This window comes from Leishmania martiniquensis, chromosome 26 (genome assembly GCF_017916325.1).
Source record: "Leishmania martiniquensis isolate LSCM1 chromosome 26, whole genome shotgun sequence".
NCBI classification, from domain to species: Eukaryota; Euglenozoa; class Kinetoplastea; order Trypanosomatida; family Trypanosomatidae; genus Leishmania; species Leishmania martiniquensis.
Genome location: NC_090161.1, coordinates 2529 through 28153, shown reverse-complemented (window position 1 = coordinate 28153; position 25625 = coordinate 2529). Strand labels below are relative to the sequence as shown.

At 54.6% G+C, this 25625-nt stretch overlaps 8 protein-coding genes across 8 annotated transcripts; all 8 read left to right on the top strand.

The window, feature by feature from the left end:
- Positions 1 to 164: 164 nt before the first annotated feature.
- On the top strand, positions 165 to 398 carry LSCM1_04010 (uncharacterized protein; the record flags this gene model as incomplete). The annotated part of the gene is made up of 1 exon (XM_067321535.1): positions 165 to 398. One exon carries the CDS (start codon positions 165 to 167, stop codon positions 396 to 398), a length of 234 nt encoding a protein of 77 aa, XP_067177766.1.
- A 6309-nt stretch (positions 399 to 6707) lies between these two features.
- On the top strand, positions 6708 to 7496 carry LSCM1_04008 (uncharacterized protein; the record flags this gene model as incomplete). The annotated part of the gene is made up of 1 exon (XM_067321534.1): positions 6708 to 7496. One exon carries the CDS (start codon positions 6708 to 6710, stop codon positions 7494 to 7496), a length of 789 nt encoding a protein of 262 aa, XP_067177765.1.
- A 720-nt stretch (positions 7497 to 8216) lies between these two features.
- Positions 8217 to 9140, top strand: LSCM1_04007 (uncharacterized protein; the record flags this gene model as incomplete). Its single annotated transcript, XM_067321533.1, has 1 exon — positions 8217 to 9140. One exon carries the CDS (start codon positions 8217 to 8219, stop codon positions 9138 to 9140), a length of 924 nt encoding a protein of 307 aa, XP_067177764.1.
- Positions 9141 to 10214: 1074 nt separating this feature from the next.
- On the top strand, positions 10215 to 13136 carry LSCM1_04006 (uncharacterized protein; the record flags this gene model as incomplete). The annotated part of the gene is made up of 1 exon (XM_067321532.1): positions 10215 to 13136. One exon carries the CDS (start codon positions 10215 to 10217, stop codon positions 13134 to 13136), a length of 2922 nt encoding a protein of 973 aa, XP_067177763.1.
- Positions 13137 to 14376: 1240 nt separating this feature from the next.
- On the top strand, positions 14377 to 14832 carry LSCM1_04005 (uncharacterized protein; the record flags this gene model as incomplete). Its single annotated transcript, XM_067321531.1, has 1 exon — positions 14377 to 14832. The coding sequence occupies one exon, from the start codon at positions 14377 to 14379 to the stop codon at positions 14830 to 14832; it is 456 nt and encodes a 151-aa protein (XP_067177762.1).
- A 1036-nt stretch (positions 14833 to 15868) lies between these two features.
- Positions 15869 to 16957, top strand: LSCM1_04004 (uncharacterized protein; the record flags this gene model as incomplete). Its single annotated transcript, XM_067321530.1, has 1 exon — positions 15869 to 16957. The coding sequence occupies one exon, from the start codon at positions 15869 to 15871 to the stop codon at positions 16955 to 16957; it is 1089 nt and encodes a 362-aa protein (XP_067177761.1).
- Positions 16958 to 17415: 458 nt separating this feature from the next.
- On the top strand, positions 17416 to 17691 carry LSCM1_04003 (uncharacterized protein; the record flags this gene model as incomplete). Its single annotated transcript, XM_067321529.1, has 1 exon — positions 17416 to 17691. The coding sequence occupies one exon, from the start codon at positions 17416 to 17418 to the stop codon at positions 17689 to 17691; it is 276 nt and encodes a 91-aa protein (XP_067177760.1).
- Positions 17692 to 18533: 842 nt separating this feature from the next.
- LSCM1_04002 (uncharacterized protein) lies at positions 18534 to 19619 on the top strand (the record flags this gene model as incomplete). The annotated part of the gene is made up of 1 exon (XM_067321528.1): positions 18534 to 19619. One exon carries the CDS (start codon positions 18534 to 18536, stop codon positions 19617 to 19619), a length of 1086 nt encoding a protein of 361 aa, XP_067177759.1.
- Between the last annotated feature and the right edge of the window lie 6006 nt (positions 19620 to 25625).

Below are 25625 nucleotides of genomic sequence, written 5' to 3'. Positions count from 1 at the left end.
GCTTAGCTCCCGGCACAGAAAAAAACAACAAAGAAATCGAGATTACTGTCACAGCTCGAAATCGGCTCTGCTGAGCAGCGCCTGTGCCCTTCCTTCCTTCTCGCACAGACGCACACACACACACACAGACTTACCCTGGAGCCACCACCGGTTACCGCGCGGAAATGCCTGGCCGTCACGGCAAGCAGCGCGTGAAGCGCAAGAAGTCTAAGCGTCAGCCCGTCACGGACATGGAGCGGACGTTGAAGGACAGCATCCACGGCCGGAAGCGCAAGGAGCGCAGCATCCTCAAGAGCCTGATCCCACCCAAGGTGGTGCCCAAAATGAACCGAGTCGTTGTGTCGAGCGCGCTGCCCATGTTCCAGCCTCGCGCCTCCAAGCAGCAGAAGAAAGCGTGACGCTGCAGCTGCGCTACTGCCCTGTCATTTCTCTCTTTTTCCGTGTGCCGTCCGGCGCGGCTGCTGACCCGTTTGTGTGAGCTGTTTTGGTACCTTTTCCTCCTAAGCGATTCGAGTAACTCTGAGGTGGATCCCATCTCCCTCTGTCTCCCTGTCCCTCTCTCTGCGCACCTACTTATTGGCTGTGCAAGCCGCGTGAGAGAGAATTTCGTCTCGTCATGCGCGTGCGTGCCAACAAAATCCTTCCTCGTCCATGCAAACCAGCGGAGAGGGACACAGCGCAGGAAAGAGGGGTATGCCATTGTTGACATGTGTAGAGGTACCATGTAGGAGGGCTTTTTTGTCTTGACTACCATATTTAGCGGACAATGTAAGCGTTCTGGTCGTATGAGAGGCCGTCGGTGCATGGTGAGTGCTCTTTTTTATATTTTTCATCATGCCCGTCACATGTTTTTACTGACTTGCGCGCTGAGCCTAGCACTGAGGTTAAGGTTCCATTCTTGTGGGGGTTAGGTGTCAGCGGTGGTACGGAACCCTAGGCTTTTCGTGCATCGCCCGGACCAAAACGATTTGGCCGATACAGTTGGACGTGAAATCTCTCATTTATGGGCGTGGTGATGTACTCACCCCCAGCTCGACGAGGTGCTCACGCGGATGACCAAAGAGAGCCGGCTGAGAGTGTGTGCATGGTTGATGTGGATCTGTCTACAATGCTGGTTTGTGTTTTGTCCGCTGGCGAAATACAGAAGTGGCGCATCACCGTTCTTCTGAAGGTGGCGGTAACGCTGACGTGTACTGAGTTTCTCTAAACCCGTGGAAACCACTCTAGGGCTAGATGGTCGTCTTCGTCGCCGACAAGGCGGGTGGGTTCGCCTCCAACCGCGTAGTGGTGCTCGCGCGAAGTTGGGTACATCCAAATTTTCACGCGTACTTGATGCGCTGGCTGCACGTCGCTAGTTTTTCGTCTGCCCCTGTCTCGCTACTGCCGCGTGCGCTTTTTGCGGTTGAGTGCGCCGGAGTCGCTAGCGCGCTTGTTGTGCAGTGCTGTGCTGTTTCGTACCCCCGTGCTGGGTGGTGTTGCCTCGACCGAGTTAGAGTCAGTCTGTGGGTCTGTATACGACTCGACGACAGATGATTTGCCGCTGGTGGAAGAGTGTTGTTGGGAGATCGAGGCTGCTATGATAGGACTTGTGCAGGAATATACCGTCGGCAGACAACTTTCGCCCAGTAAGCTAGCTGCTGAGTCTGGCGCAACACAACCTATATCGCTCACGTGCGCGAAGGATCTTCTGACGGTGCAGCAGCACGTCAAGAAATGCCGAGTGCATGAGCTTTGCGCCTGCCTTACACTTATAGTGCTTTGTGGTGATGCCGCTGCACTTCCGGCAGCCCGTCAATGTATAGCTCTGCTCCTTTCTGCGTCGCTTCCGGACACTGTGTTGACCTGGGTGTGGCCACCATCCGTTTTTCACTCTCTTTTCTTCAAATACTACCAGGAGGACGACGGCGACTCTCTGTTCGACAGATGTCGCTTCACAAAATGGAGACATGCACCCCTGAGTGCACTTTGCGACGTTACGGTTGCCCAGAGGAATCTGGCCTGCTCCCGGCTCCAGCAACCAAGCTGCCCTTTGGCCGTGTTGGACTCGCCGGCTCAGCGCTTGCGGTTGCCTTGCGCAGTTTTTTTTTATGATATGCGGCCCTCTTCTGCACATGGCGCTGCTGCCGCTACAGTTCCACTACGGTGCGAGTCTCGCGCTGCTGAACTCTTTGCTACTTCGACTTGTGCGCTTACGCTTTTCACAAAGTTCTTCACTAAACTCAAATGCTCAGCAAAAGTGATGCACACTGAAGAAGGCGATTCGAGAGGTGTCCGATTACCCACTGCGGCACCGACACATAAAGAGCTGTTGAAGCGCATCCAGAAGAACCGTGAGCTCTCACGCATCTGCTCGTCTGCTCGGCGAAATGTCGGCCTCTCTATTCCATCGGATGCTGAGGTAAAGGCGGTGCTCGCAGCCCGCGAAGCTGCTGCCTCCCGATTTCAGGAGGAGTTGTTGCAAGGGGATCGGCATCGCCGTGGATTCGTGCCCATCCGGCACTACGACACCTCCATGACAGCAACAACAAACGATATATTTCAGGGCGCCGAACCATTGAGTGATATGGAGGCTCGTCGCGCTGTGCTTCGACCACTGAAGAAGCTTGTTGCTATCTTGGCTGCAAGGCAACGTTTCGCAAGTCTCCTGCGCTCTGCCAGCGGTGCAGGTAACACTGTGCAGACCAATCAGGCGTTTCCACTGGTCGCATTGCAGTCAGCTACTCCTGCTTCCTCGTCGTTACCGAACATTAGCACGCTTCTGCGCGAAATCGTTCTACTCGACGTGACCGAGCCCCGGCGCCTCGCCGAACCCGATCAGACGGATCTGTCGTACGATTTCGTTGAAGTTCCGCGATCGCGTCCGTGGCACGAGCCGTTTGCGTTTCGACTCAAACACTTCACACCCGTGCCAATGCCGGAGTTCGCGTTGGATGTAGCGGCGCAAGCTGACAACGAAGTTCGACGAGGTGATTTCGATGCGCCGTCGACACAGGAAGAGAAGAATGTGCCCTCGCTGATGGCTGTACACCCACCTGCAGCGGCGGCGACTTCCTCGAGCCTCAGGACCCCTCTCGACGAGTATGCAGCGGGCGAAAGGGTTGGCGCTGGCAGGGGGGGCTGCTGATGCCGCTCCTGCCATAGGATAAAGAAGTAGGTGCTCGACGCCAACGCTCACACACAAGTTCATGCGGTCGCTTGATGTAGACTACAATACTGTCCGCCTACGTCGGTTCTATCTCTGCCATCTGTGGTGTATGTTCATGACGCGCACGGACGTGGAGCTACCGCCTTCGAACCAAAACAGTAATCCTCGGTGAGGGCGCAATGACGTCGCGCATGCGCCGTGGATGACTCACGGCTGACTCGTTTTCATACGGCATCTGAGGTGCCGGATAGTGTGAGGTACCTGGGTGGGGGGCGGTCACTTGCATGAAAGTGCCACAGGCGATCTCTCCCTCAGTGGCTCGCCTCTAGAAAACGCGCTTCCTCAACCTTAAACAGGCGCATCTCTTCTGCAACTCTTTGGTATCGTACTCGCCCTTCCTTTGACGCATTGCCCTTGTCGCTCACGCCCGCTCTCGACGACGTCCTCTACACCTGCAAGCGCAGACGCACGTATGTATGCGGTGCCACAGACGTCGATCAACACGTCGCGTGCAAAATGCTGCTCAGCGCGCCTGCGACGATGTAAAAGGTCGGCTACTGCACCTTGAATTGTGTGTCATGCAGTATCCCCATCACTCGTATTTCACCCCTCTCTATCCTTCGCCGTTGCTGAGAGGGTCCTTTCCACGCCTTATGGGCGAAACAGGTCTGTGTCACCCCTCTTTACTCGCTGCCAATTCCGCAGCGGTTATGCTGACAGTCTCATGGAATGCTCGCTCGTCGTGAGGATCGTGGGTGCCAGCAGCAAGACTGTTTCTTGTTCCGTCCACTGCCCAGTCGACGCGTCCATGTCGTTACGCAGCCGACTTCCTCACCTGATGCCGGCTGGGGCCCGCAAGCCGAAAATACGGCCATGAAGGTTTCACGAATATTCGGCAAAGTCCCCGGGTCTTTTTCTGAGCGATTCAGCTGCCATGTTGGTTGGTGGTAACAGTGATATCCCCCGAGCCCCCGGCAGCGTAAGCGACGAGATTGCCATGTACACAGCAGAGACCCGCTGTGTGTTGCGGAGCGGTCGAACATCGCACGAACAGCCTGTCATTGGAGCAGATGACAAGAAAAAAACATCTTCAACAGCGGCGCCTGGCCGGTGTGAAACTGTGCGACAGTTTCTGCGCTCGCCGTGCAGAACGGTAAGCGTGCTGACCCTTGCCATAGAGGGAAACCACAAGCAGTGCTCGAGACCAGCTTGGAGTAGTGTGCTCTGACCCGACCAACTGGCCGCTCGAAAAAAAAAGTATGACACGCTTCCCAAAAGGAGCGTGCAGTGCTAGGCCGCAAGCGTATTTGAAGCTCAGATGGGAGTGGGTCAGGCCGCTGGGCAGGCGATGCACAAAAAAAAGCACACGCGTAGGGTTCTGAGACACGGCGATCGTCAAAGCGATTGTGTGAGGGATTCGACCCCATCCTCCTATGAAACGTTTGTGCCACTTTGCAACGACGTACCGGTAGTCACCGCGTGAGTGAAGGCGGGGTGAAGTGATTAACGGCGCTGGATGGGGGTCTGTCAGGTTGCTTTTTCGAGGTGGCATGCAAGCCACTCACTGGCTCTTTACCGGCGTCGAAAAGGAGCTGTCCTGTCGTGGATAGTTCATCTATTTCCGAACGGGTCACGTCTCTTTGGCCTCAATCGCCTTCTTTTTCTCTCCTCCTCTCGATCGCTCATTTTTCCCGTAATGATGTGTTGTTGCCGCTGATGACTCTCTTCTTCTGTGCGTGAGCATGTGTGCGCAATGCGACTTGAGCTCCTCTCCAACAGCCACAGCTGTGTCATATCACTTGTTTTTCGTTACCCTGCGCTCGTTCTATTCTGCTCAGCACTTTTTGCCTCTCTGCCTGTGTGACGGAGTTTCATGCGAGGGTCTCGAGGCACCTCACAAGAGAGGAGGCAGGGTGTTGTTTTAAGCGTTCAGTGGATGCGAGCCTCGATCTGTATATGGGTGTCCGCGTGTGCGTATCTCCTCCAGCGCTCAGCAACGCCTGTTATGTGCGAAGGGCTGAGCTCTTCGAATAGGTCAGCTGTCTACTTTCTCTCCTTCTCGGGACTGTTGCAAAATTGTCGGAGGGTGCGTATGCAACGTCTATGTGTATCTTTCGAAGTTGTGCTTCCTGTTCTCTTGCTGCCGCTTTCGCCAGACACCAAATAAAACGCTGGGGTTGAGGTGCCCACGGCTGGTCCTGACTCCTCTTCCTCTTCTCCAGCGGACCCAAGCAGAGAGAGCATGATGGTGTACTGCGGCGGTGATGAAGCGCAGGCAGTCAATGGCCGGATGCGCATGGCGCTCTTCCTCGGTGTCGCTCGGGTTTGTTATTGTCTGCTGCTACTTTTCTTTTGTGCAGACGGCGCTCTCTCTCTCTTTGCTCGTATGTATCAAGTGATCGTCCTTCAACGCGCCGTCAAGGCGCTCATATCCGCCTCCTGCGTCCTTTTCTCTTTTTCGCCAATCACCTCGACAGATGCCCAACCTTTTCAGCATTTCATCTATCCGCCTTTTTCGCATCGGGAGGAGGGGGGCACCTCTGTGCGTCTCTGATGCATTTTACCTCGCTCTATCCTTCGGTCAAAAAACGTCTGCGTGTGTGTCTCTGTGTGCATTTTATAATCTTTTTCTTGTTGTCTCTTTCCGCCTGAGTGCCGCAACTCTTCTCAGACATTCGCCATTTTCGCTCTTGCGACTCTCTTTCTCGTTTTCTCTCTCTGTGGTCCTATTGAGGGAACATTTCCTTTGCGCCTGCATGCCTCCTCGCCCTCCCTTCCATCGGTTTCTAATCTCTAACTCCTCACGGGGTGGGACATCGCGACAGTCGTGGAGAGGCTTTTTCATATCCTGCAGATCCTCAGTATTGCCTATTAAAGCTCCTTTCACTGTTTTCTCCTCCCTGTGCTATACGCTGTGTCTTTCGATTTTCATGCTCGTCCGCGTGCCACGCTCAAATGCGCCCTCGAACTCTGTTAGTGTTTGGTCTGCCTCGATCGAGCGGCTTCCTGCGCAGCATTTTTTTGCGTGCATCGTTGCTTCTTTCGCCTATGGACGTTGATCACCGCTGCCTTTGATCGGTTTTCCAGGAAGCGTGTTCACTGCCGTGCTCGTACGTGCATCTGTGCGTGTCCGCTTGAAAGACGAAGGAGCGCCAAGGCCTTCATCTCATTATCCCCCCAACACGCACTCACACACTCGCAAAATGCTGTTGCCTCTTCTGCTTCTATTCCCACCAAATAGCTGCAGGTGGTGAATGGAGCGAAGCTCCTACATCTCTTATGCGATGTCCGTGACTCCTTTTCTAATCCTGACGACGGAATCTTCACGGCAGAAGTTATGGCATAGTTGTGGTTGGTTCGTACGGCCTACGCCTCGCGCTTGATGAATGAGAATAGGACACACACCTCTAATCTCTGGCAGACCCGTTGCCTATCCGCCTTCTCCCTCGGGACCCGCTCACGCTCTGACATCGTTCTCCTTCGTACCCCATCTTTGTTGTGTTCATGCCTGCCCATTCTCGCTCCCTCAGGGATTGATTGCACCCTCGGCGGCTATCCAGCGATGGATGTGTCTCAGTTTCTCAAGTCTTTCAAGAAAAATGTTGCGGCAAAGGCGAAGCTCGATTCTACTGCGAGTAAGACAAGCGAAGCCACTAACGCAGGTGGAGACGAAGATTTAACGGACATCTTCCACTCCTCCAGCGAGGATGAGGGGGACCGAGAAGTCGAGGGTGGGAACCTGATTATTGGAAGCCGAGCAGACAAGATGGCAGGAAAGCGGTACGCCGCGAGCGCGAGCCACATCAAGCGGAACCAAGAATTTTCTGCCTTGAAGGTAAAGGCGACCAACAGTGGCCCTGCTTTGGAGGCAGGCCGTGTTCAGCGGCAACGTACTGCGTTGGCGATGGTCACGAGAGATACGCGTAAGCTGCCACGCATAGAAATGGTAGTGTCTGTTCGTGCGGAGCTGTTGCGGAGGCGCGAGCAGCTGCAAGGGTCCCGTGCGCTCGATCCACATGGTTTCGCCGATGCACCAGTTGAAAAAATGGAGGCCACGATGCTCAAGGTGGATGACCTTCTCTCGGGCAGCTCTCCAACAGGTGCTTCATCTTCGGTGGTGCTGGATTTGCTGCTCGCTGCAACGCCCTTCACACCAGCGGCTACGTCGAGTGCACTAGCGGCGGAAGTTGCGCCAGACGGTCCAAAAGAGCCCCCAACCCGAGACACAAACGCGACTGACATCGAAGCGTCAGCAACGAAGGCACACATCGAAGCGCTTCCGGAGGTGCCCAAGAAGAGGTCAAAGTTCGAGGTCGCTGTGGCCATCGCTCGCGATGATGAGGCCTCGTGATGGGGTGGCAGTGAGTGCTCCACTATTGCCCATCTTGAGGAACAGCGAACCAAATAGTGAGGATGCTACAGCAGGCTCCTCCGCTTGCCTTACTTTCCAGATGTCGCGCTCCGTCCTCGACAGGGGACTTTGGTGGAGCAAGCGCTGCGATCGCGTGTAAAGAATTACCTCGCACTATCGAGGCCAGCGCACTCCGGCAAAGCAAACCTTGAGTGCTGCTTCACGCAGCGAACCCGTCATCTTGTGAGAAGGCACCTAAGGATCTCTACTTTTTACATCTTTTCTTTGTGGAGTGGACTCTGAGATGAAGGTGCTCAAAAAGAAACGAAACTCGTTGTTAAGCGTTCTCGCCTCTGCGGCCACTCCTCACAGGATGCGTAAAAGACAGAATTGACCATTCTTCTTGGATTTTATTGTCTTGCACTCTTCTCCGCGTGATAGGAGGGTGTGCGCATCGTCTTCTGTGCAGCCTTTCTCTGCGTATTCATCTGCCGATGTGCTTTGAACAAAACTGTTGCTGAGTCCACTGATTGCTCGCCACTGAGCTCTCGCAGATGAGCTGGCCAACGTGCACCGCTGATGCTCTGTGCTGTTTCGGCTTGTGCTAGAGCGACCGCACACAGAGACCGGTGCCGCTAACTCTTCAGAAGCACCTTATCTCTCGTTCTCGTTCTTCCCTCTGGGCTTCGCGCCCAGGCTGTCCTGTCGGTGTCTGGCAGGATGGACAAGTACACGCTAGGACCGGTTATCGGGGAGGGTCAGTTTGGCAGCGTGCGCATGGCCACGGTCAAGGCTACAGGGCAGACGGTCGCCGTGAAGCTGCTACACGTGCCGCGTGTTACGGAGGGCATTCCCCATCCCGTGGCGCGGGAGCTCCTCATTGCATCTCGTGTTGACTCGCCGTTTCTGGTGAAAACCATCGAGATAGCACCTTACGGGTCACATATGGCTGTCGTGATGGAGCGCTGTGTGGAGGATCTGGCCTGTGTCTTGCGCAAGTGTAGTCCATCGCACCCGCTTCCGCTAGTGATGACGCAGTCGTACATGCGGATGCTCCTCACTGCGCTGCACTCCTTGCACTCCAGCGGTATTTTACACCGCGATGTGAAACCGTCGAACTGCTTTGTCACTGCAGACGGGTGTGTCAAGCTCGGCGACTTTGGACTCAGTCGCGCAGTGGGCCCTGATATGTCACATGAAGTTGTCTCGCGCTGGTACCGTGCGCCAGAGCTTCTGTTTGGTGAGCGACACTATAGGGGCGAGGTGGATATCTGGGCGGCTGGGTGCGTCTTTGCCGAACTTTTGCGCGGCCACGGACGCCCTCTCTTTACGGGCGATGGAGATATCAGCCAAATTGCGAAGATATTCGACGTGTTCGGCACGCCGACGGGCGCCACCTGTAAATTTTACCGCCAGCTTCCTGACTGGGAGAAGGTCTTTTTTGAAAAGAAGGAGGGAACTGGCTTGCGGGTGTTGCTGCCGTTTGTGCCCTATGAGGCGCTCGACTTGCTGACGACGATGCTCACCCTCGATCCAGCATCTAGGTGCAGCGCGGCAGAGGCACTTAACCACCCCTTTTTCGCTCTCCCAGAGAGCGCCCTGCACGCGTGCTATGGCAAGGGACGATTGAGGACGCAGAGCTGAAGATGAAGGTTTTTCAGAGTACTCGACCTGAACCATCATCGTGGAATCGTAAAAGCCGTGAACGCCTCGCGTGCTCGCTGATCTTACTGCTTTCCTCTTGCATCTGGCAGAGCTTTCTCAGTGCGGCGTGGGCCTGCCACTATGGTGGGCCGGCACTTCGCATACGTACTGCCTCGGCGCGAGGGCTGGAGCGGAACGTTTCACCTGTTTTCTGTGTCGTTTATTCTGCGCGACTCCTTGCTTTGACTGCATATGGCTTCATACACGTCTCAGCTCCCGCACGCGCCACTGCCTCTTTCGTCCACTTCCCGTTCTCATTATACACGGTTGAACGTGACAACCCCTTTACATGCATGATCCCATGTGGAGTTTCTTGAACGAACGCTGGAACGTGGGCGACGTGGAGGCCATGTGGTGGGGCTTTCGAGACTCCTGGCACGAGGCTGACGAGCGAGCTGGCTACGGTTCGCTCACATGCATTCTGCTGCGTGTTTGTGTGTGTGTGTGCAGGGGGGTCCCATGTGGGCGCGACGGGGTTTGAATGAATGACTACTGCTTCGCGCGGGCCAACGTGGCGCTGTTTGCGTGGGTGGTGTGCGGAGAAGAGGGAGGGAAGGACAGCGCAGAGCTGGCTAGACGGATGGTTCGATTAGACGGTGCGCACCGCGTTCTCGCGCACCCGACTTGGGCCTTCGTCTTCTACCACCGAGGCAGGTGTGCTGCAGCTGTCGGTGCCAACGGTGCCGCCACTGCCCTCGCTCTGGAGCGACATGCTGAGGATAAACGCCGCGCATAAAAGGTAATGATGCTGCCGCCGGACGTTGTCTCACCTTCTCTCTTTTTGATTGTCTCCTCCTCATGTCGTTTTTCTCTCTGCATTGGCGCTGGCGTTTGTGGTGGGCATTTCGTGACCGGGAACGGAACGCGCGGCGAATGTGTGCGCTTTCATAACCGATTCACAGGCGGGAACAAAGCGAAGCGGAACACTTCTGGTTTCCATCTTTTATCATCACCACAAGTGAAGGTGGCTCGCGCCACTCGAATCTTGTCTTTGTGTCCACGCCGCTCTTTTTCATGCTTCGCCGCCTGCTCTGCTTTGTCAGCGTACGCGCGCCGGCGTCTCTGACGCGGTACGCGTCAACGGACGCGTACGTGAACCGCCACATTGGCCCAACACGGAAGGAAACGGCCGAAATGCTCAGGAGGATCGGCAAAGAGAGTCTCGCAGAGCTGATGAGCACGGTGCTTCCTAGGGATATAGTTCGAACCCCTCTGAAGAGCTTCGACTCATTGAGTGAAACGGAGGCGCTTTGCTACCTGAAGAGACTCGGTGAGCAAAACATAATTATGAAAAGTATGATTGGCCAGGGCTACTATGACTGCAAAGTCCCGACGGTTATTGTGCGTAATGTCCTGGAGAACCCCATGTGGTACACTCCCTACACCCCATATCAGTCCGAAATTTCTCAGGGCCGCCTGGAGTCGCTCCTCAATTTTCAAACAATGGTGATAGATCTGACGAAGATGGACATCGCGAATGCGTCGCTCCTCGACCAGGCCACGGCTGCGGCCGAGTGTATGTATCTGTCGCTTAACTATCACCGTCGAACGCGGACGAAGTTTGCCGTGTCGAAAGACGTCTTCCTATCATCGATAGAAATGATACAAACGCGCGCGTACCCTCTCGGAGTAGAGGTGATCGTTGGCGATCTGCATTCTATGGACCTGGCCGATGCCCAGCTGAGCGGCATTTATGTGCAGACCCCAGACGCTAAGGGAGAGTTGCACGATTTCACCTCCCTCTTCACGCGCGCCAAAGCGAACGGTGTTGTCTGCTGTGTCGGCGTGGACCTGCTGGCGAGCTGCCTCGTCAAGCCGGCAGGGGAGATGGGGGCAGACGTCGCCGTCGGTAGCGCGCAGCGCTTCGGCACTCCATTAGGCTACGGTGGCCCACATGCCGCATTTATGGCCATCGCGGACAACTTGAAGCGTTTGTTACCTGGGCGGGTAGTTGGCATCAGCAAGGACAGAGCCGGCGACCCGGCGATTCGCCTGGCGCTACAGACGCGCGAGCAGCACATCAAGCGTGAGCGCGCCACGTCGAACATTTGCACAGCGCAGGCGCTGCTGGCGAACATGAACGCCTTCTACGCCATCTACCATGGCCCTGAGGGGTTGAAGCAGCTGGCGAAGGAGATCCACCTCAAGGCGAAGATGTTGACGGTTGGCATGGAGTCGCTCGGGCTCACGCCGCTAAACAGGACCTACTTTGACACACTGGCCTTCTCGATGGAGGGGAGTCGCATGACGGCGGCTGACTACGCAAAACGGTGTGTGGACAAAGGCATTAATATTTTCGTGGAGCCCACCGGAAAGCACGTGTCCATTTCCCTGGACGAAGCCACGACGGAGGACCACATCTCTGCGCTACTTCAAGCTGCAGGCATGTCGACACCCAACGTCGCCGCGCTGCAGCGCGTCGCCGACACGGTCTCGGTCATTCCTGAAACTTTGCAGCGGACGTCTAATTTCCTGCAAGGTAGCGTCTTCAATAGCCACAAGAGCGAGACGGAGCTGATGCGCTACATCCAGCGGCTGCAGCGCAAGGACTACGGACTGACGCACGGCATGATTCCGCTTGGCTCGTGCACCATGAAGCTCAACCCAGCGGCTGCGATGCTGGCACTCACCTGGCCGGAGTTCAGCGCGCTGCACCCCTATGCTCCAGGGGACCAGGCTCGCGGGTACCACGCGATGCTGGCGGACCTTAAGCAGAAGTTGTGCGACATCACGGGGATGGACGCTTGCTCGCTTCAGCCAAACAGCGGTGCGCAGGGCGAGTACGCCGGCCTGCGTATAATACGCGCCTATCACGAGTCCCGTGGCGAGGGTCATCGCAATATCTGCTTCATTCCTATCAGCGCGCACGGCACCAACCCGGCGTCGGCGGCGCTGGCAGGACTGAAAGTAGTCACCGTAAAATGCCTCGACGACGGGCGCGTTGACATAGAGGACCTGGAAGCCAAGTGCCATCAGCATGCAAGGGAGCTGGCATGCCTCATGATAACCTATCCCAGCACCTACGGCCTGTTCGATAAGGATATCCGCAAGATCACGTCCGTGGTGCACGAGCACGGCGGACAGTGCTACATAGATGGTGCCAACCTGAACGCCCTCGTTGGCTACAGTGGCCCAGGCTTCATCGGCGGTGATGTATGCCACATTAACATGCACAAGACCTTCTCCATCCCTCACGGTGGTGGTGGTCCAGGCTTAGGGCCGATCACCGTGCGCCGGCATCTCGCGCCGTTCCTTCCGAGGAGTACCTATGGCCCGGCCGTGGGAGGATCTCAAGCGTTTGGGCAAGTGTCGCAGAGCGGTTACGGCTCTGCCTCGATTGCCACCATCCCGTATGCCCTTATCATGATGCTAGGGTCTGACGGGCTGAAGAGGTGCACCGAGTACGCGGTGCTCAACGCCAACTACCTGAAGAAGCGGCTGGAGGAGTACTACATCATCAGCTTCCTCGGCGTCGACGACTTCTGCGCCCACGAGTTCATTCTTGATCTTCGCCCCTTCAAGAAAACCGCACACATCGAGGCGGAAGATGTGGCAAAGCGACTCATGGACTACGGCTTCCACGCGCCCACGCTGGCGTTTCCCATCGCCGGTACGCTGATGATTGAGCCGACCGAGAGTGAGTCCAAGCAGGAGCTGGATCGCTTCGCCGATGCCCTTATCTGCATCCGTCGGGAGATCGCCGCGGTGGAGCGGGGGGATCAGCCAAAAGACAACAACGTCATCACAAACGCGCCCCATACGGCCAAGTGTGTGACCGCAGACGAGTGGAACCGTCCATACTCTCGACAGCTTGCCGCTTACCCTTGCCGACACCAGTACCGTGAAAAGTTCTGGCCAAGTGTGGGCCGTGTGGACAGCACCTATGGAGATCGCCACTTGATGTGCTCGTGCATCCCGTTGGAATTTTACATTTAGCACATCCCACGCTTCCTTTCGATGGTGCCATGGCACACCACTACGGTGTCGGAGCTCCTGCCCATTTGTGGACTCAATCGCTCTCTTTTTTTGCTCGTTGTGAAGGAAGGGAGAGTTTGGGAGTGAGAGGTGCGCCGATTTTGGATTGAGCGTGGCTTGGCGCGTGCGTTATTGTGAACAAAACGTGTGTTCCGTTGTTTCTTCCCTTTTACTTGTGAAGGACCCGCTAATTCCTTTTACACTGCTCGTTTTTGGTTTCAGTCTTTTTGTTGCGACCGCGCCCCTCATCATCATCATCGTTTCCCCCCTCTCAGCAACTCCTCCATATTCTTCCCCACTGGCACTTCCCGCACGCACTTTTCTTTTATACTTCTTTTCTTTTCTGCTCGTCGCCACATTCCTCCTCTTGCCTGGCTTGAGCTCTTTTTTTCTACTCGAGGCCGCTTAGATTTGCGTATTTGGGTAGCGATTCGCGCGTTGCTCTATGTGGATTCTGCCCTCCCCCTTCCACCTAAGCTCTGCAGTGCGTCATGCATGATACCTTGCACTGACTGCGAACACATTAAATATGCCCAACGAAGGGCACATTTTGCTCTCCCTCCTTTTGTTTTGCTGGAATTGTGTTGTCGGTGTTGATGCGCATGTCTCCATGCATCGAGTGGAGCACCTTCCTCATGCTCTGCTGTCTACGGTTGTGGGTGACGGGAAGAGGAACACCTGACTCCTCTAGAAACCAAATGAGCCGTCCACTCTTCCAACGACAATGTAGGCGAACATCCAAACTGTCTCCGAAAAGCTCTTCGTGACAACGACGTTTCTGCGCCCTTATCGGAGCCAGAGAGGGACAGGCACTTCACCTCTTCTTCAACAGCCTTTTCTCCCCATGCTGGCCCTCTCCTCCTTTCTCGTTCCCCGTTTCCTATGCCCCCCTCGGTTTGTCGCCCTGCGCCTGCAAATTGGCCACCTTGCTGCCAATGTCTGCTTCTCTCGTGTGATCTCCTGAACATGACCTTGTTTTCACTCTTCACTGCTGCGTTGGCCATTTCATACGAAGCCACCTCCTGCTCTCTTGTCATCTTGCCGCAGTTTCCCACTTCACCGTTGATTCCGTTATCCCTTTTCAGTGGTGACTTTCCCTACATGTAAGGATCGACTCGTCGCAGATCTTACGATCTATTGCGTGTGTTTTTTCTCCCGTACTTTCTCTTGCCACCTCGCACCCGACGACCGCTTTTCTCACATGCTCCGTCGCTGCACAGCTTGTCTCGCGTTGCCTGCCAACCTCGGCCGTCTCAACCATGTCGCGATCGCTGTGCCGGCGAGTCGCAGCATCGTGGCAGCTGGTGAGATGTACCAGCGGATCTTTCACGCCACGGTCAGCGAGCCAGTGAAACAGGAGGAACATGGCGTCATTACGGTCTTTGTGGACATGCCCAACTCCAAAATTGAGCTGCTTCACCCTCTGGGCGAAAATAGCCCCATTGCGGGCTTCTTGGAGCGCAACAAGAACGGCGGTATACATCACATCTGCCTCGAAGTTCCCGACATTGCCGCTGCGATAGAGGCATGCAAGGCGGCCAATATCCGCTGCCTCGGCACAGAGACGAAAATTGGTGCGCATGGGAACCCTGTGATGTTTCTTCATCCAAAGGATTGTGGTGGCGTCCTCATCGAGCTGGAGGAGGTGAAATCTTAGCTACTATCCTCTGACCCAGTGCGGAGGTCGCTACAAGCCATTTCTTTTGCAATCTCTTTGCCCAGCGTTTTTTTCTTTCTGATGGTCGCTTACCTTCCCTTTCTCCACACCGCTGCGACGCGCACACAATTGCGAGAGCCACAGTCGGTGCGCGGTTGGAGGGACAGAATCGAAAAAGAACGTTGTCTCTTGCGCTCTTCCCTGCTCAGGCTTTTACCTTCGCGTAATCCAACAAAACGCAATCTTCTCTTTTGGACTTCGTCCTACTTGGTTGCTTTTCCTCGCCCACCACGTGCTGTTCCCGTAGGGTGCTCCTCCCTGAGGTGTGAATGCCTTGACGACATTGACTGCAATTCCGCGTGTATCATCACTGAAAAGTCGACCATTTATTTTTCGTGGGGGTGACTTCATGCCCTTTCGAAGCTTTGCTTAGGCTTTTCTCTGCACACACAGGTTGCTCTACTGCATCTCACCCCCATCTCCTGCACGCATACGCGAATACTACGGAGGTCAGCAGCAGCGTGTTTGCTTTCTTTCCGGCTCGTTGTTTCTTGTCTGTGCTCTCTTGGTTGTCTTTTCCTCTTGCCATGGAGCTCCTTCCTGCGAGGCGGATGAGAAAACGTATTTCATTTGCTGATCACCGGCGTCCATTGCTCTGTTTCGGGTCGTTCCTCGTCTGAGTGGTTCTCGATTTGTACCATTTTATCTGTGTGCCTCACGACACACGCGCTACAGGCGCCGCCCAATGTGCACTCGAGGCGTTCTTTTTCTGCGGGGGGCCGCTGCGTCCTTTGTCGGGATGCGAGGCCTCTCTTTCTCGGCCTGCCTCCATTCTTCCTTCTTCTCTACCTCTTTGTTTGTGCTTTCCGTGTGCCCAAGGCTCATCTCATCACCATATCTCCCCTTGCGGACGCGAGAGCAGCTCAATTTCGCCTGTGCTTTGCACCACCCCTTTCGTTCTCCCACATTCGAGGACAAGCACTCCCTCGCAGAACAGCCGACGGCTTCTTTTCTGTTTGGCGCGTTGAGGCCCGCCATGTCGTCTGTTGGTGGTTTCACGCGGCGGACACCAAAGACCGCAGCAACACGGCGCGCGGTAAAGCAGTACCAGCCCAAGGTCATCGAGAACCCTAAAAAGGTGCTGTTTTTGAAGGGCGCATCCTCGAACGATGCTGTTAGAGACGCGATGGTGGACCTAATGGCCATCACCAAGCCCTACTGCAAACGGCTCGTGAAGAAGAATGCCTTCTTTCCGTTCGAGGGGCGCCAGCATCTCGAATTTCTCGGCTTCAAAAACGATTGCTCGCTCTTCTGCTTTGGCTCCAGCAACAAGAAGCGACCCAATAACCTCACGATCGGGCGCCAGTTCGACTTTCACGTGCTGGACATGGTAGAGCTCGGCATTGTAGCTGCCGACTGCCTTGACATGTCGCAGACGGTGGGCGTCGATGCGGGCTCAGTGGGCGGCAAGCCGTTCTTTGTCTTCGAGGGCAGCGAGTTTGCCACTGATCCTGCATTTATGCGACTCAAGAACCTCTTGGTAGACTACTTCCGCGGCGGCAACGATGTCGAGATCAACCTCGATGGCTGCGATCGCGTCCTGTTCTTTTCTCTGCGCTCGGAAAACGGCAAGGATACTGTCGTGGCACCCTCGACGGACTGCTACACAAACAAGCCTCCGAATGAGAAAGGCAACGCCATCCTGTGCATGCGCCACTACGCTGTCAAGAAGCCCTCCGCCGCTTCGGGGGTGCCGAAGAGCATAACAAACGTGCAGCTTTACGATGTCGGACCGAACTTTGACTTTCAAATTCGCCGTATCTCCTTCGCCACACCCCAAGAGTTCAAGGTTGCTTGCCGCATTCCACGCGAGACACTGGCGACGCTGCGCTCGGCGGCGGACAATGTGCAGGCCGACGGTCTTAACAACCTCCGCGGACAGCTTCACGTCGGCAAACAAGACATTCAAGAACTGAACCTCCGTCGCTTCAAGGCACACCGCAGCGGTGCTGCCGGTGAAACGGCGGCGGATGGCGAGGCGCCCGAGGAAGGAAGCAGGCCGCACCGTCGGAGAGCTCGTGTGGAGACTGACATGCGAGAGTCTCACGTAGAGACGGACATTTAAGCGGACGCCCCGAGGGGTGAGGCGGCGGCGTGTCTGGGTGCACGGATGTAACGAGGTGGTTTCGTCTAACACGTAACTATCTAAATGCGCGGTGCAGTGAGCACGCTGAACCGTTTCCGATGGGATTCATGCCTGTGGCCACTTTCCGGCAGCTGTCTCACTCTTTGGCATGGACGACACGCTGCGTGGGGCGCACTGCTGCCCAGAAATACCTTGTCTACAATGCCACACACATTTAGACTCCTATCCTCTGCTATCTTGCGCAGCATGCGTCTGCTTGTTTTCGTTGTGGATGTCGACTGCCCAACCCTCATCGCTCGCTTCTTCTCTCCATCTCTCAATGCTTTTTTTGCGTGTGCAGACTAACGTGCGCAATCACCCTGCACCTCTTTGCCTTCCTGTGCATGCACGCATCAACACGGAGAACTGAAAAAGAAAACACAAGCCACGCACACACGATGTCTGCAGAGGCGGCACACATTCTCAAGAGAAAGGAGGGTGTTTTGTCTCTAGAGAAGTACCTTGATCGTAAAGTCGTGGTCTCGCAAAAAGGCCACGAAGTGCACGGCGTATTAAAAGGGTTTGACAATAACGTGAACTTGGTTCTAGCCGATGCAGAGCTATGGTGTCGCAACATACACATACGCACCATCGGGGCATGCGTGGTGCGCGGTGGCCCCGTAAATCTTGTCCTTTCCGGTGACGTAACTGTGATTTCGAATCCTTTCGCGTAGCAGTGGTTCCTCGCTAGGCAATGTAGTGCGCCTCGACGACACCACTCGTTCTCTCCCCCCTCCCTCACACACACACACACACAAGACCAAGGGCTGACATTGCTTGCCCACGACCGGGATCGTCGATACGTCATCGCCCACGGATGCCCTGCTTGAGCAGGAGAGTCTCTATTGAGGGCGTCTAGCTCAATCCTGACATTCTAAGGCTGCGTCCCGTTCGGTATCCGTTTGAGTCGCGCGCTTGCCGCAGGACTCGCTAATATAAGCGCGCAGAAGTGTGTAAATGCGGAGCTTTAAACACTGGCAACGCTGTCTTGGTGCTTTGGTTTGCTTGGCCTCTCTTTAGTGCCTTTTCCGCTCGGCAAGGTGCATAAGTGTCTCTCGATGCGCGTCGTTTAGGCACCTTCTTATGTGTACGCAGTATCGCGAATGCAAGTACGGCTTCCCGCACCGCTCACGTCACAGACAAAAACCACAGATGCACGCCATGAAACGACCTCACTGACAACAAGTCGCTCATGACACGTTCTTTGGGATAACCCTCTCTTTCGGGGTGGTTCGAGGCCTCGCTCGCCACAGAGCGCAAGCGCCGCTAACACTCGAGAGGAGTAATGCCTCCTTAGCAATCCTTGGCCTCGCTATGTTTCTTCGTTCGGACGTTTCCTTCTATGAGAGGACGCGAGTTTTGCTCGCTGTGCCGCGTTGCTTTCTTTCTTCTCCGGCTTGCCGGCGCGACGGGAAGAGATGAACAGTCACTAGCTCACTGCAGCCCGCGCGTTCTTTTGAGCGCCTTTTTCTTTTGTCGTGCATCTGTTCTAGCGCTTTCGCCCATCCTTCCACAAATGAGTTACTTGTTTACGAGCAGGAAAAAAAAGCGCCCTACTGCGAGGAACTCCTGCATTAACCCCAACACTGCCGCTATCCATCTCTTGGGGATCTGCTCAGTGAAGCTTCTCCGCTACAGGGACCTTCCTGAGGATGCTCGACTGCGTAGAAACCTATTGTATTATGTTTATCCAGCAACATGGGTTAGAACTCTTAATCCGAGGACCGTTATTGGTCAACATGTATTGAAGACCATCAAGAGCGAAAAACTACAACCTGGTGTTCGATGGAAGTCGCAGTTCGGCAAGCAGCTCATTTACTTTTACGGCTATCACGGGCTTCCCTATATAAGTGGATTTTTTGTGACGGATGAGGAAATTTCGCAGAAGCTGGTGGACGAATATCTCAACGGGCCGAAGCGCTCATCGTTCGTGTCAGCAACCTTTCCAGATATCGACATCGTCAAGAGTTTCTTCCTTCGCAAATTGAGGACTGTGAGCACGGAGGTGATCCATTTGATTCGGCTGAGCTACAAGCAAGGCTCTCGCGGCGACACCATCATGTACGAGCGGAGTGCCCCAACGTTGGAGGGTGTGCTTGATGAGAAGCCATTCGAGGCACAGGGTTACTATGACGAGAAGCGAATCTCCACAGACGTCTTTGTCCTCCCGCAGGTCGATGGAGTAGACAAAGCCGACTACACACTCTTTCGTCTTCAGGTGAGTGGGAAAACGATGATGGCGTTCGGCAGGCGAGAAACTCTCCAGGTGCGCTACGAGGACGGAGAAGTTGTCGTCACCTCCCCAAATAGGAAGCTTTCCGACATGTATGTGCGACTCGAGGAGCGGCATATCCTCAAGCTCGCTGGCACCGAAGCGGAGCTGCATATTGTCAAGGTACAGGAGAAGGGACCACATGTCGTGCAAAGGGCCAACGCGGTGCGAGTGGAACTGCGTCAACCTCCTCTGCCTAGCTCGCAGCCCATAGAACGAAATGTGTCCCTGTGGGCCATTTTTTTGGCGCTCTCAAAGCAAATCGCCGCCCACCTGTCCATCCTTGCCAGTGATGAGAGAGAGACTACTGCAGAAAAGGTTAGCAAATGAAGTGCTCTCACCCGCTCGAGAGGCGCTTCCCGCCCTTTCTCTATCTTTGTTTTCATACTACGTTTTCATCTCTCGCCGCACGCCCACGACGTGTGTGTGATGAAGGGCATCTGCTGCCGCTGTGCACGCTGTCCCATTTGCCCGCGTTTCAAGGGTCCAGCGCCAACCCTATACGAACACCAAGATGTTTGTTTCCTGCCCGCTTATGAGACGGTTTCGGACCTTTTGCAGTTACACGGACACCTCTTAGCTCTCACGATGCAAACGGCTCATGTGGTACTGTCTCGCAACGGGCCAGACCTCGTCGACGTGGTTGACAAGGTCACCGAATATGTTTTTTCGGACATACTTTGGTTACATCACATGGCTCCCGAGATACGTTTCATGGCTGTTTGGCGCACGCGTGCCGACTTCTGACGACTATTTCTGTGCCCTTGAAGTCTCGCATTCTTGAAGACCCGACGAGCAGAGATGCTGAGTTTGGAAGGGTGCAAAGACAATGCAGACCATTAAGCACAGTAGTGAGCGTGAATCCGACATGTGGCACGCAGCAGCTGTCCAGTAAAGAGGCCCCATGAGGACTGCGGAACAAGTGGTCTCAGAACAAAGCGCGAGAAAGACTCTCCGATCCTCTGATATTGTTTGCAGGCAGTCTCCACACCCAGTGGGTGAATGCTGGGCTGTCGGCGGCAGAAGATTTATCACATGCAGGCCATGTGGTGGGGCTTTCGAGACTCCTGGCACGAGGCTGACGAGCGAGCTGGCTACGGTTCGCTCACATGCATTCTGCTGCGTGTTTGTGTGTGTGTGTGCAGGGGGGTCCCATGTGGGCGCGACGGGGTTTGAATGAACGACTACTGCTTCGCGCGGGCCAACGTGGCGCTGTTTGCGTGGGTGGTGTGCGGAGAAGAGGGAGGGAAGGACAGCGCAGAGCTGGCTAGACGGATGGTTCGATTAGACGGTGCGCACCGCGTTCTCGCGCACCCGACTTGGGCCTTCGTCTTCTACCACCGAGGCAGGTGTGCTGCAGCTGTCGGTGCCAACGGTGCCGCCACTGCCCTCGCTCTGGAGCGACATGCTGAGATTGAGTTCGACTTCTCTTGAACGTTTTCTGTTGCGTCGTTGATACTATCGTCCGTGCTAAATGCAGTATGAGTGTATTTCTTCGTACCTGTTGTACTGAACTGCTTTTGCGTCTGTGTGGAGGAGCAGCGCCGTCCGATGAAGCCGCTCCGCGTCACGTAGTTTTGCAAGAGTGGTTAGATTTTCATCTGGCACCTTCAGAGTGCTCAAAGAATAAGAGTGTGCGCGGACTTCTTTAAGGGTTCTCGCTTGCTGACGAGTTCGTCTTCACGTGCAGGCGAAGAATGTGATTCAGATGCTTCTGTGTTTTTCGTTTCACAACCTCCTGTCATAGTGGGCCGTGCGCACTGTGGCTGATGGAAAGGAAACACTTAACGTTCGCTGCTTCTTTCACAATAGTGCAGTTGTCTGAAGCCACACCGACCACTGTACATTGTTGAGCAAGAGTGCCTGCTATGGCATTATGGGCTTTCCACTACGTAGTCCCTGAAGGGGCACGCTCGTTTGCAGAACCCCAAGCTCAAAGGTCGCTTCACGGAAGGCTGGCTGTCACCACTTCCTTTCTTTCTCTTTAGGCCTCGCACCGTAAGCTACAGGGGAAAAAACGAGAAGAAATGAAGGTATCCGTCAGAAGGCGCATACCTCTCAGGTCCTCTGTGCTTCTCCCCCGAAACGCGTCCCCGCCTTACTTGCCACATGTGTGAATCGATACGCTCTTCAGTCCCTTAGGCACGTGAAAAGGGCCCTGATAGGTCCCCTGGGCGCACCCGTATTTTTCTATGCTAACCTCATTCATTCTATTCCATACCAAGCAAATTGAAAAGGTGCATCGTAGAACTGCCTCTATCGTTGCGGTGAGTGGCGCTACTGCGTTCCTGATTGTTGAGGAAACTTCCCTTCGCCTTGTCGCAGTCCAACAGTCATGCAAGCCAGGATAGTCTCGTGACAGGGCTGCCCAACCGGCGTTGAGAGCATCTCTCTACCTCTCTAGCAGCCGCCTCTACACATGATTTCAGTAGTGAGCTCTTCTCGTGACTACCCACCCTACAGTCCTCTCCTCCATCAGCTTCGCTACCTTCTGATTGTACACATGCGGTTGAGACGCAAGTGACCGGGAACTCTATGGTTTGTACCAGCGCTACTGTACTGCTCCCTCGACACCGAGAACCCTAGTCTCTTTACACCTGTCGACACCTTCGGAGGAAACGATCTGCATCGCTGCGCTTCGTTAGTGGACATGAGACACAAGAGTAAATCTCCGAAATGAGTGCCCATGATGTACTGCCACACACTCGTCCGAGTACCGATGAAGATAGAAGGAGGTACTTCCACTTGATGGTGGCTACGTTAACGTGCTCCCTCTTTGAGAACTAGCTGTGGCCTGGTCTCCTGTGGAGCTGCGTGCGCGTCGCTAGATGCGCGTTCGGGGCGGTGCTAACGCCTTCGAAGGAGCTGTTCTCCTTGTGATGTGAGCGCCTCCACGTCTGTGACCTGAATGATCACTCAACGGAGCACCGTCACAACTGGTAACGGTGCCGATGACGTTAGGCAGGACTGATTTTCCGGCTGGTCAGCTGAGTATGCTTGTGCCCGGTGAAGAAGTCAACGTACGGCATGAGGTCGTCTTATATGGCGGCCCATTCTGCCCGTCACCATCCAAAAAGGGACCACCCTTGCCTCTTGCGACTAAGGGGCCAGGGAGCATGTTCTTGCCGCCTGCTAATGGCGGTTGCCTGTCTACAGCAAGCAGCTTCGACATACACGGAGGGAGCAGCATATGGACTTAGCATTCTGTGAGGGCCTGCGTTCTTCGACTGTGCTCGCACATATGCCTTTTCGGGAAGACACTCGCTGCGATCGTGACAGCGTGCTTTGCTTCGGGGAGTTGGAAAGGCGCCCATCTCCCACGAAAGTGGCAACGCTCTTCCGTTGGCGACGACTGATGACCCCTACGCTCCTGAACGCGTTTCATGTGCTCCTGACAATCAATGTAAAAGTCGCCGCCGAGAGCACCTTGCATGAGCTCATCAACTATGCGCTTGTGTTGTACGTCAACGTAAGCTCCGCCTGCCTGCTACACCGTCTTGTGCAGCTGGTATGCTGCAGCCCGGTTCACTGCCGTAAGGACACAGAAACGTTGCCAGCGCTCGACGGAGGCACTCGGTGCCTGCCCCACGCCCTCTTACCTTGCTGCGAATTCGAGGTTTTTGGCGACAACAGATGCTACTCCGTTCATGTCCCACTCGTGTGAAGGCCGCCTCTGTTGACTGTCTGTGTTGCGCACAGGAGCTCCTCCTGCTTCGATGGACACAGTAAAGGACCGCACACAACCACTTCCATCGTGAGAAGGTGCGCAGAGTCAAGTTGTTTTGCAGCCTTTGCAGGTGTGCTTCATTAACGCAACGCTGCCGCTTCGTACAGTGGTGTGCGCTTCATCGGCGACATCCGCAGATGCCAGGAAGTGTTTTCACCGAGATTCGATGGCATCATGGCGTGCTTGGCTGCGTTTGCCAAGCACTCTTTCGCGGAGAGGTCGTGTGCGTTGCCTTGCTCACTTCCATGCGGGGGACGAGCATGCGGTAGCTGCTCTTTTCAAGGAATCTACCTCCACGATCCCTCCTCAGTGAATGGAGAGCCTTTTCCGAGAACCGTTGGAGCATGGAGAGGCGCCCTATGCTGTGTTCAGCGGGGAAACGCCGGCCCCTGACCTTCCCCTCCTGCAGAACACCAACTTCAATAGTCGCCACGGAGTCTGCAGCTCGAGACATCCACCCTGACTCGTCACATTCAAGGTGCCTTGCTGCAGACTGAGCGAATGTGCGCACGTCAGAAGCACCGAAGATGTGGAACCGACAATGCATCGTGTACGGCCACCATTCCCAGTGCCATCACCATGTATTCCTACTCGCTAAAGCACCTCCATTGTCGTCCCTGCATGCCTCTCGTTCTGCTTCGCGGTACTATGTCGGGCTTCGTCTCTGTTTCGAGTCACACGCGGTGCCTCCCACCACGTTTGCTGAGCTCCCTGAATCTTCTCAGCAGCAACGCACCCTCACACATGGCACGATCGAGATGGCCTCTCCGCGGGGTGCTCAACGTGTATTCTCCACACATGCTTGAGGATGGCGTCTCTGGACGTTCGGTGATGTCCAGATTCACAGGACGGCTCACAGCGCCCTCTAGCGTCGCACCTCGTTCGCGTCACGACCCTTGGGGACAATACAGTCTTCATGAGCGGCTTTCTGGCACTCTTGCAACCAGTGGGAGTAAATCCCTGCGCATCCTAACAGATATGTAGCCTTTAATGGGTGTTGTAGGCCTTCTCTGTCTGAGCGGTGCTGACGCCAACCTGTGGGCGCCAGAGAAGCGAGCGCTCTCCTCAGTCTCTGTTTTTTTTTTTCGTATCGATAGCTCCTCTGACCTGCTAGCGCTGGCGAAGAAGTACCGGCCACTTGTACCCACCGCTTCCGCTGCTGAGCAACGTCTCCGTCAGTACAACGCAACGAAATGCCTATGCAACTGGCTAACGTAGCCCATGTCTCTTGAGCCACGGGCTGAAAAGGAGGCCACTGCAAAAGAAGCACGTCGGAGACATGTGAAGCTTTAAAACAGAATGACCCTAAGGACTATGCCAATACGTGGCTCTACTGACCCAAGAATGTTCATCCACCTTTGCTCATCGTCCATAATTGCCTTTCTCCGGTCAAGAGCTTCCGTCCCAGCGTTCACGTGAAAACTACACCTTGGTGTGCTAGGGTTAAGGGTTAAGGGTTAAGGGTTAAGGGTTAAGGGTTAAGGGTTAAGGGTTAAGGGTTAAGGGTTAAGGGTTAAGGGTTAAGGGTTAAGGGTTAAGGGTTAAGGGTTAAGGGTTAAGGGTTAAGGGTTAAGGGTTAAGGGTTAAGGGTTAAGGGTTAAGGGTTAAGGGTTAAGGGTTAAGGGTTAAGGGTTAAGGGTTAAGGGTTAAGGGTTAAGGGTTAAGGGTTAAGGGTTAAGGGTTAAGGGTTAAGGGTTAAGGGTTAAGGGTTAAGGGTTAAGGGTTAAGGGTTAAGGGTTAAGGGTTAAGGGTTAAGGGTTAAGGGTTAAGGGTTAAGGGTTAAGGGTTAAGGGTTAAGGGTTAAGGGTTAAGGGTTAAGGGTTAAGGGTTAAGGGTTAAGGGTTAAGGGTTAAGGGTTAAGGGTTAAGGGTTAAGGGTTAAGGGTTAAGGGTTAAGGGTTAAGGGTTAAGGGTTAAGGGTTAAGGGTTAAGGGTTAAGGGTTAAGGGTTAAGGGTTAAGGGTTAAGGGTTAAGGGTTAAGGGTTAAGGGTTAAGGGTTAAGGGTTAAGGGTTAAGGGTTAAGGGTTAGGGTTAGGGTTAAGGGTTAAGGGTTAAGGGTTAAGGGTTAAGGGTTAAGGGTTAAGGGTTAAGGGTTAAGGGTTAAGGGTTAAGGGTTAAGGGTTAAGGGTTAAGGGTTAAGGGTTAAGGGTTAAGGGTTAAGGGTTAAGGGTTAAGGGTTAAGGGTTAAGGGTTAAGGGTTAAGGGTTAAGGGTTAAGGGTTAAGGGTTAAGGGTTAAGGGTTAAGGGTTAAGGGTTAAGGGTTAAGGGTTAGGGTTAGGGTTAAGGGTTAAGGGTTAAGGGTTAAGGGTTAAGGGTTAAGGGTTAAGGGTTAAGGGTTAAGGGTTAAGGGTTAAGGGTTAAGGGTTAAGGGTTAAGGGTTAAGGGTTAAGGGTTAAGGGTTAAGGGTTAAGGGTTAAGGGTTAAGGGTTAAGGGTTAAGGGTTAAGGGTTAAGGGTTAAGGGTTAAGGGTTAAGGGTTAAGGGTTAAGGGTTAAGGGTTAAGGGTTAAGGGTTAAGGGTTAAGGGTTAAGGGTTAAGGGTTAAGGGTTAAGGGTTAAGGGTTAAGGGTTAAGGGTTAAGGGTTAAGGGTTAAGGGTTAAGGGTTAAGGGT